This window comes from Macadamia integrifolia, chromosome 2, assembly GCF_013358625.1.
Source record: "Macadamia integrifolia cultivar HAES 741 chromosome 2, SCU_Mint_v3, whole genome shotgun sequence".
NCBI lineage: Eukaryota > Viridiplantae > Streptophyta > Magnoliopsida > Proteales > Proteaceae > Macadamia > Macadamia integrifolia.
In genome coordinates this window covers 19,409,233-19,419,979 of record NC_056558.1, presented here as the reverse complement: position 1 = coordinate 19,419,979, position 10,747 = coordinate 19,409,233, and the positions used below count along the sequence as shown (strand labels likewise).

The 10,747-nt window shown below is 36.1% G+C and overlaps 2 protein-coding genes across 17 annotated transcripts in view; both read right to left on the bottom strand.

Annotated features, from left to right (window-relative positions):
- Positions 1–435, bottom strand: part of LOC122092427 (helicase-like transcription factor CHR27) — a 2,817-nt gene extending 2,382 nt beyond the window's left edge. For 5 of the 16 annotated variants that reach the window (XM_042662791.1, XM_042662819.1, XM_042662822.1 and 2 more), the window contains exon 1: positions 147–390. Coding sequence is in view for 2 of the 16 variants with exons in the window: in XM_042662779.1 (XP_042518713.1) it covers positions 147–164 (18 nt within the window). In the remaining 14 variants the exon portion in view is untranslated. Of the gene's footprint in view, positions 1–146 lie in introns of all 16 variants that reach the window. The other 11 variants (XM_042662805.1, XM_042662820.1, XM_042662821.1 and 8 more) reach the window with 7 other exon arrangements.
- The window catches only part of LOC122092396, a 114,025-nt gene that overhangs the window by 17,267 nt on the left and 86,011 nt on the right, over positions 1–10,747 (bottom strand). The gene's annotated exons all lie outside the window — the stretch shown is intronic.

Below are 10,747 nucleotides of genomic sequence, written 5' to 3'. Positions count from 1 at the left end.
AAAACTACTAAATCTAAGATAATTAAAACAATAAACCGAAGAAAACAGAACAACAAAAGTCCAGAGCCTATAATCAACACACACAAGACAAGAAAAAACCCTTTTTTTGAAATTTTTAAATTGCAAAAGTGGAGATTTGAACTTACAACCAGTGAAATAACCATAAATCCAGAGTAGTTTCCTGCAGACCAAGCAAACAACCGAAAAGAAACATAAAATCGATTCTGAATTCAAACATCGATTCTCAACATAAGATTCAAACATCGATTCTCAACATAAGAACTGGTTTTAGAGACTCTAATATCACCTTCAAAGTAACGTCTTATCTGATGGCCTAAATGCTAAATCAGTAGGGAAGAAGAGAGGAGAACTGGTTTTCTTGCTATTTCAGAACAGGGGTGGGAAATTCGCGGCTTTCCCGCATGATACGATTAACATTCGCAGTTTCAACCGGTGCCGAGTTGTTACTTGAGCGGTTGAACCAAACCAGATCAGTCAACCACCCGAGCCATTATAGGTAGACCGAGATAATTGTCTGCTGTTCACTAGTCTCGTGGGACCCATACTCATTGTGTGATCTCTATAGTCAACTGTTCTTCCGGAAACTGTATCCTTGCCACTTTGTTTGGGTTTTACCAAAAAAAAAACAAAGCCACTTGGTTTGGGTTGCTTTAGGTAAGTTAATCAGGCGTGAGTGTTTGGTTCTGTGAAACCGTTTTGTTTGTAGATCTGGATTAATGTGCTGACTTGTGCAGGGACTACGCAGCCAATTGGGTATCTACCTTGTCACCCTTTGAATAGGTTTCAAAGAACAGCAGACTTCTAAAGAGTTAAAATATCTTAAAAAAGGGGGAGAGTTTTCTGTTCAGTGTGGAGCTCGTGCACCAGTGTGAGGCCAATAAGAGCCCCCATGCTAGCATCATTATGGGTGGGATTTCATAGGACCATTATGTTTCATAAGGGTGGGTCAGTCATTTTCATTGGAGGCATGTGTCTGGGCACAGGGCAATGATCCCGGACAAGCCCCATTTTTCCCGTAAAAAAAAAATCTTGTTGTAATCAAAACTGGAAAAATAAAACTGTACTTTTACCTTTTTTGCCTTTTATTTAATATAGGAAAAAGATTAGCATACCACAGGGTACGCGTGTTGTGTCTATCTCTCTCTTTTCCCTTTTGAAAATGAACCCTAATCCATATTTGAAAGAAAAATAAAGATAAAGATAGGAAGAATGAAAGAAAATGAAAAGGAGTGGTACTATAGGTGTAAGTTTGGCCCTCACAGTCCAAACCCGCCCTGTGCCCGAATAGGGCTTGGGGTAAGATTTTTACCTTGAGGGCAAGTTAGGTTTGAAAAACAGTGACCCTAGGTCAAGGTTGATCCCCACCTAAGTTGAATCCTAGGCCCAACCCGGCCCTGATTTTTAACTCCGATTTATATAATATAATTTAGGATTGTCATCCTATCATTTTATTTAGAATAATAAAATTTGGGTTTTTGATTCTTATACCCCAATTTGTATGCCCAAACTGTTGTTTACTGTAGTTCATAAGAAACAATACTAAGATGTGTGAAATCATTGCCAGGCAGATCAAATAAGTTGTTAGTGAAGGCAACACCTGATGAACCGTTGAGAGGAAGGCAATTTATTTGTGACTTTCTTATGACAGTAGTAAAGATTTCTAAGCTTCCCTGAGAAACAATTAGACTTGTACATATTGCTAGTTTAAAGTTGTGGTCTTATTCTGTTGGTATTTCAATTGTTGTTACTTTGACATTGGTGTCTAGGAAATTTATTGTAGTTTTTGTTTTGTGACTGCTGCAAATTTAAGTACCCATGATAGTGCAAAATCACCATCAGTCATCATAATTTGGAAGAATTCCCAACCCATGGATTCTCTAACTCTGTCGTTCTTGGTTTCGGATCTCAACACTACGGCAAAAATTTGTTGTTCGATGATAGTATGGTCCAGTTGAGGCTTTTGAACAACATAAAAGAAATGAACACCTTAAGCTTTGTGGACCTAGGGTCAACCCGGCCCTCCTCAATCCAACCCGGTCCAATCAGGGTCAATTAGGGTTGAGTTGGGTTGACATGAGCTCAGCAGGTTTGGGCCTGGGTATGAGCCCTGTAGGTTGGGTTGGGTTGGGCTTGAGTTGAGTTTTGGGGACCTAGGGTTGACCTGGGGTTTTAAGAAACTCGACTCTGTTTCACCCCTAAGTGGTACTACCTGGGCCGACATCATGGGAAGAGTGACATGTATACCCATCTTTTTACAGCCATCTTCTAAACCTATCCATCTACTATATCTTATTTATCCATCCCTACGGCCTCTCCAAGCCCATACTGATATTAGGGATATAGTATGCTTGTGGAAATTGTGTACTATGAGGTCATGAATACAAATGACAAAAAAAAAAAAGTGAAATGAGCTAGTTGCAGAGGCACCCAAAGTGGGTTGCCTTCTTGGCCACCCTTTCCCGGCGAAGAATCTTGAAGTTTCCTCCTTTCCTTAGTGGTTCACCCACAGATGATGGTACATTGCATGAACATGCGATTATATACTAACCTTGTGTAAATCAATCATTTGCAATAGGTTGTTCTTCTATTTTCATCATAAATTGATTTGATTTTTTTTTTTTTTTTTTTTCGTTGCATCTTGGGCATTTGCATAGGATTTAGCTTTCTAGCCCTTGGACACCTTTACTCAGTGTTTGTACTTGTGGTCCAAAGCCTTGAGTGCCAATGTCAGTTGACTGCATTTACTATGTTTTATTAGGATTGCGGTCCTCCTCACGTACTATAAGAAACCACATTTTTGGCGACAGAAAAAAACCGTGGCAAAAAATTGAAAATCGTTGCTAAAAATAAAGGCTACGGACTATCGCCTATACTGCCATAGCAAAAAATAGGCGAGGAAAAACATGGGTTGTTGGGAAAAATAATATTAGCGACGGTTTGATTTTTTTTATTACCAAATATATTTTTATATAACTATATAAATAATATATGAAATTTGTTTATAGCAACAGTATAAAAAGATCCGTCGCCAAAAAATGTATATGCTAACAATTACTACCTGTTGCCTAAGCCTAATAATAGTAGAGCCCGTCACCAAATAAAATAAGAAAAAATAAAATATTTACATTATTAAATTATACATATTGCTATAAATTGTCTCTGTAATTACATCAATATACATTGTCCATTTCAGAAAAGAAAATCATTCCTGACATCCATATAAGAATTCATTATTTTCATTCCACTTTCAAAAAGTCTTGCAATCAAAATTAAGAAGTCATTTTTTTCATTCCACTTTTAAAAATTTCTACAATCAATACATCAAACTTCACTTTACATTCTTCATTAATTGAGTTTGTCTTGCATAACTCCTCCAAAAGATATCCACTACCTTTTATAGCTTTACTTTGCCGCATAAAATTTAACAATATCCTACAATATAGGAAAATTAACTTAAGTGTTTGAATGCTAAAAAAAATAAAAATGACATGTTTTTTTTCTCAATGCTAAGAATCATGAAATTAAAATATAAACAAAAAAATTTGTTGTTGCATAAAAATTTATTGACATCTCATTACACTCTTTTGTTTGGACAATCAAACACATAATTAGATCATGGTATTGAGTATTGCCCCTTAAAAATGAAAATAATTCTCTATCATCCTTCCAATAATGTGCTTTTCAAACACCACCTATCATACCTATATGATACAAAAAAAAAAAAAAAAAAAGGAAAGATCAAAGCTTTTAATTAACAAAACTTGACTAAAAAGCAAAGCAAAAGAGATTTTTGAAAGTTGTCAGGCTATTTGTGTTTATTAAAAATGTCAGTTTCATCTAATATTTCAATGTTATTATATACTTAGTTTCTCAATGTAATATCTATAAGATAACATTTTTAAAATAGATTATTTTTGTTAGTTTGTAATGGCAAAGAATGAACAAAGAACAAATTTCTTGTGAACTTGTATTATTTTTGTTGGTGTTCTTCTTAGTGTTTGAAGGTGAAGGATTCTTCAAGAAATTAGGATTAAGTCTTAATGTAAGTTCGTCTAAGGAGTTTGTCTCCTTCCAACACCATATACCCTTATGTAACAAATAACAAGATAAAGGAAAAATAATTCAGAAACTGAGATGATCTAACGTTTTAGCAAATACCCTCATATAGCAGGGGGAAGACTATACATTTTCTTTCCTTACAAAATCCCAATGGATAGAATAGGGAGTGATCGAAAATAACAACTGTTTTCCCGAGGGGACTTGAATATCAAACAAAAAAGGAAAGTATGTCTCACTTGAAGAAGTGGGGTGACTGAAATTTTTTGTCATGCAAAAGTAGAATTGTCTCAAAATAAGTCAAATTCAACTTTAATACAATGTTCGTCAATGGGGTGGAACTCAACTAATGGATGCAACATATGCACTCTTTTGTACCTGAAGTAAAGGAATAAGTACCTTGCTGGGAAAATCAAATGGGGAACTCACATTCAAAAACTAGGTTTGATCGTACTCCTATCTCAAAATATCATTCAAATCAACTTTGTTTAGTGGTAGGGGTGTCAACGGGCTGAGTTGGGCTGGGTTTTCTAGCCCAACCCTTAGGTCTCTTAACTCAATCAAAGCCCTGTCCAGCCCTAGGTCGGATTGGGATATCTTAATTCAGGCCCAGCCCAGCCCAGCCCAGCCCAGCCTTGATGGACCTTGATTGGGCTGGGCTTAACCCAATCCAGTCTAGCCCAGTAAAATTGGTTACTTGGTTACTTGATCTTGATGCATTGCAGGGCCAAAGACCAAAGTTTTCGTATATATGTAGATTGTGAAAAACGAAAGACTTTTTCCAAACCTTTTTCTATAAGTACCCATTTATAATTATTAACATATTTATATTATTATATATTTAATATACACGGTTGGGTTAGATTGGGTCGGGTCGGGTCGAGACCTTAACCCAGGTCCAGCCCTCGCTTGAAATTCTCAACTCTAGCCCACCCTATGGGTTGAAATCTCAGCCCATGCCCTGTTCGGGCTCAAGGCAGGTGAGGGTTGATCGAGATTTTTTGACACCCCTGTTTAGTGGGTTGAAGTATTCATATGTTTAGACTGGTTTGCCATCCAGATTGGAAGAGTACATTATGTTCATCCAAACAGATTACCCGTTGGTAAACAAATAAAAAAAAATAATATTTCAAAGCTTTAGGAAGATTAATACTACCCTGAAATTTAAGGCCCTATATGAAAAAAAAATATGGATCAAGGATATTGGTTGAAACAACAGTCACATATGATTTTTTACATGCGTTCATGCTCGTCGCCTTAAATAATTTTTTGTAACGTTTAAATTTAACCCGTCATTATAAAATAATTAGGCTACACTATTTTTAATTCCTTCGTTGAAATTTATTTTGGTGATGGATATTATTTTACCGTAGCCATAAATGTATTAGGCAATGGTATCCATTTTGGCATCACTATATATTATATTTGGCAATGATAGTATTTTTTTACTGTCGTCATAAATGTGTTTTCTTGTAGTATATGGAGGGGGACACACTTATTGCTATGTTAGTTCGGTTTCTAAACTAACTTACTTTGGCCTCAAATCACCTACCCATATTTCTTTATTTATTTATGTGTCTTATTATTATTATTATTATTATTAAGAAGGAGGTTAGGAATACTGCCGGTTTTCTTGGAGCTAGCGGCTCAACCAATGGGAGGGCTAGATGGGAAGGGCATAGGAGACTTTTCTAAGGGGAGGAGGAGAGAGATTGACATAGATTTGGGTATACCAACAGCATACCCAATGAAACAAAGACTACTTGTGATTGTGAGATCCCTTTTTTCTCTGGCTTTTCATGAGGGAAAAGAGAAGTACAAAGAAGGAAGAGCTCTCTCTCGTATTGGGTTCCGGCGTGAAGGTGTTCTATTTGTCAAGGGAAGAAGGGAAGGTATTGAAGCTTTTCCTTATTTGTTATGTCAGGTTTTGAGGTGAGAGTATTGATAAACTTGTGAATCCACTATTGTTTGGTTAGTTTCTTCGTAATCTAAGAGGGGATTTTTCTCTTGATGTTTTGGTAGCCTCTATATTGTCTAAATAAAAGATCTTATAAGCTCATTATTATTATAGTGGAAGTTTTACCTAGATGAGGTCTAATTCTTTTTCTCCTTTTGTCTTGGAACGGTTTTGCACGCTAAAATTGATGTATGTTTTTGTAGTTTGGGTTGATTTGTCTCAGTATTATTATTTGATACATATTTTAGCTATCATTGTGGATCTCTGTTAACTTGCACTCAGGTGGGAAAAGGGTTATTTTTGCTGACACATTCCAAGTTTGCCCAGCTTTGAGTGCCAGGAACAATTGAACACCTTTACGCTCTTTCATGTTTGTGGTCAACAAGTTTGGTCAATTAATTGCATTCTATTCCAATTTTGCCCAACCTTGAATGCCGAGAGTAGTTGAACAATCTTACCCTTTTTCATACTTATAGTCCAAGTTTGACCAATTTAGATTGACTACATTCTATTCCAAATCTGCACGACCTTGAGTTCCAAGAGTAGATGAACACCTTTACCCTCTTTTATATATATTGTCCAAGTCTGACCAATGTCAATTGACTATATTTTGTTTCAAGCCTACTCGGCCTTGAGTGCCAATGGTAGTTGGAATCTTTACTCTATTTTGTGCTTGTAGTCCAAATTTGACCAATATCAATTGACTGCATCCCATTCCAAGTTTGCCCTGCATTGAGTACTAAGAGTAGTTGGCCACCTTTGAAACCGTACCCGAGAATTAGTCGTGGTGCGCGAAAGCTGGCCCGAACACCTTGATTAACAAAAAAAAAAAAAAAAAAAAAAAAAAAAACTGTCAAACTATCGTATAAGTTTAAGCACACATTTGAACCTCTATCACTACCGAACCATTGTATCAGTTTCGTCGCACCTTTAATCCCTTCAATCATAGATGGACTTATATATAGGCCAAGTGTTCTTTTCAAGACTCAAGAGCCTATAAAGGCCATGGTTCATTTTACATATAGAAAAAGAGATAGACTCATGATCTATGAGGCCAAATATAAAATGCAAGATGCTATGCCTTAGACTATATGTTGTTCATGATTTGTCCTATCATGATTCTTAAGCTAAAGTGCTTTTGTCACTCAATCTATTATGCTTAGTGCAAGTAATCTACACACATCAGCAGTACAAAGTTAGTAAATAATCATCCATACAAAGAAATTAGTAAGCACTTCTACAAATCATTCCAACTGTCTAAGATAAATTAAGTATTTCTTTTAGAGAAAACCTAATGCTAAAGATTAAGAGATGTATGAAGACCTATGAAGAAGCCTAATGATTGGAGTGAATTTAAATTCTAATTATTAAATGAATGAAAATAATGTTGATATCAATCATCACTTGAATCTTTGCCCTTTGAAAATTTTCTATTGGGGAAATGCCCACACTCCTATGTTGGTTTTGATGATAACAAACAACGAAGGTATTAACCATTGTCTTCAAGTTGTAGAGAAATCAAGTGAAGAGGCAAGGTGATATACTGCACACCTTATGAAGACCTCAAGTTGTAAACAATTCAAAGCTCAAGGACTATTCAAGATTGAAGTTAAAGACCGAAGAATTGAAGACCTATGAGAGTGAAGATTTTACTTAGGCACTTGGGCTCGTACATATCACATTGCACCTTACATAGCATAGCGTTTTCATATCTTTTCTAAACTTAGATAAACCTTATGAGATGGAAAACAACCCTTAGAAATGACCAAAAAGAATGTTGATATCAATCATCAGTTGAATCTTTGCCCTTTGAAAATCTTCTAATTTGGGGAAATGTTCACGCTCCTAGGTTAACAAACAATGAAGGTATTAACCATTATCTTCAAGTTATAGAGAAATCAAGTGAAGAGGCAAGGTGATATATTGCACAACTTATAAAGACCTTAAGTTGTGAAGAATTCAAAGCTCAAGGACTATTCAACTGAAGTTAAAGACTGAAGAATTGAAGGCATATGAGAGTGAAGATTTTACTTAGGCATTTAGGCTCGTACATATCACATTGCACCTTGCAGAACATAACGTTCTCAGATCTATTCTAAACTTAGATAGACCTTAGGAGATGCCCAAAAACCCTTAGAAATGACCTAAAATATGTTGGAAGTTCATTAGCAAAAATACCCAAACACATAAAGTTTATAGGTGAAACCTAAAGCAACCGGATGCTTGAAACAGAGGAGTTGGATGAACCGATTCATCCACAGGCAAGCCAATATGCATCTGGATTCTTCAGATCATTCAGCTCTCGGGAGCCACCGGCTTATCCATCGACGAGCTAGTTACTGTTGAGCTTAAATAAAAGTTCTCAGGAAGATTTCCAAAACTTCATTTTTGGTCACTAGATCCAATTTGATAATGTGCAATGGGTAAGCTGGTTCCCCCACCCCCCAATCAGCTCCTACACCTATATTTTCCCCAACTAATACCTTACCAGTGAGCCAGTTGGTCAGAAAACTATCCATTGTAATTTGTCAAGAATTTTGAGAAATTTAAGAGGCTTATTCATGGGAGCATTATTCACCATTGAAGGCAACCAACAACAATCATTAACAAGTATTCAAATGAGCCTCCAAATCAATTTAGGTTTCATTATTGAGATTTATTGCTCCAAACTCCGAGTTCCTTCAAGCAATCTCAAGTGTTGTTCTCCACATCTTTTTACCAATTTATCATCATCAATGTAAGAGTTCAAGGAGACTTAAAGTGCATTATCACTCATCATTTTGCACTCATACAAGGGTAGTGGCACACTCCTTGTTAGGTAAAAATCCTCAATTACTTATTCATTATAATTGTTCCTTGCTCTAGGTTGAGTGTAGACACCAAATTTTTTTTCACCCTTGGAAGGGCTAAGCAATGACGAGTCAGACCCCTTTAAGATGCACACTGATCTTGTATTTATAGTCGAGATCTCTTCTTGGCCTAGATAGAGTATTCTTGCTTCCGTACCGGCATAGAAAGGTTAATAAATTGAGAAAATATGTTTTCAAAATTGGAAATGGTTTTGACACAGTTAAAATTGACCAAGACCAGTCAAGAAACTACAGATTCGTCCTAAATTGAGCAAAAAAACTAATTGGACCAGACACACTAAGTTAACCCAAGCCAGACTCACGCTGACTTAGGCCAGCGTTGGATACATTTTGGCTGACACAATTTGCATCCAAGCCGATGTCGGAAAATTCAAATTACGACAACCAGAATGCATTTTGTGTCAAATCTACGATTTTGTAGGGATTTAGTGAATCTTTGGCCATGTCTTAGCTAAATCTCCTACTTGCCCCCCAAGGCACTCATATAGGCACACTCTAAGACTCCTAGGACACCTAGAACTCTAGAAAATCCATGCGACAAATGTGAACATTTGGAAACCCATTGGGAAATATTCTTCCCATAAAAACCACCAAATCTCTCTCCAATAAGGAAAGAAGATCACACTATATATGGAAGCATTCAACACCTACCTTGGTTGAACAAGAGGTCCTAAGACTATAAATTTCAAACCCTTCCCACTCTTTGGAGGATCTCACGCAGTACAAGTCGTTATTATATACGCGCACTGGAATCACACCTTAGAGCTGTTTTGCTACACACCACACCAGTTTTGATTTACACTTGAGATTATCTAAGCCCTCAATCTTCCAACCATTAAACACCCTTCACAAAACTTGTAGAGGGGTAAGTATTCTTTTATTTCCATATTACAGTTTCTCATTTCGACTTATGTGTGCCAAGGTATCATTTTTCAACTGTGCACAACTCACTATTGTCCTTAGTATGGAACACAGGATTCCCTGGACCTCCTTTTCCTCTCCTTTACCTTTACTTTGCAAAAGGGGTGGCATTTTGGTCCAACATTCTCTATTGAATAGGAGTCACCACCTAAATTAGAGTCTATGATCCATCTGATTGAAATTGAAAGAAAAATAACTCCATCCAAACTGTTTAACCATGGGTTAGGTTCGTGTTAGGTTATGGTCTAAGGAAGGGGTTTGGAACCTCGGTCAATTTGATGAAAATTGGACTTCAGCCCTAGGTCTACACATAAATTATCGAATGAGCTGTCTAAGTTTTGAGTGTACAAAAGCATTGTTATCGCATTTGAATTAAAGAGAAAACACGGAAAAAAATGTAAAGAAAGTTCAAATCCGTGTACCAGTATCCAGCTGCTTTGTACGGTTAGTATATAGAATGTAAAGCAAGCATGCATAGTGTAGAAAGTAAAGATAGGATTAGCCTTAACATTCGTCTCATGAAGCATGGTGTAAGTGGAGTTTGAACATGGGGTTGGGGGTCATTGCATGCAAACAAGAAAAATATTGAGCAATTAGTTGAAAAGAAAGATGTAATATACAAAATATGCTAAAAATGGTGATAACAATGAGAAATCTGTCGACATAAAAGTGAAATAAAATAAAACAATTATGATAAAATAAGGTTAAATATAAGGAGTCAAGATAAACAAAAAAAATTAAAATAGAAATATTTGGCAAAAAAACCTCGGGAAAATGCATTTAGTAGGCTTGCAATTCGAGATTCCATTAAAAGAAATTCTCAAATTTCGCACTGACCAGCAAAGAAAATAATCCAAGAAATAGTAAGTAAATTAGAAAATTATGAAATTTATATAGTAGCTAGATTACAATCTAATATATA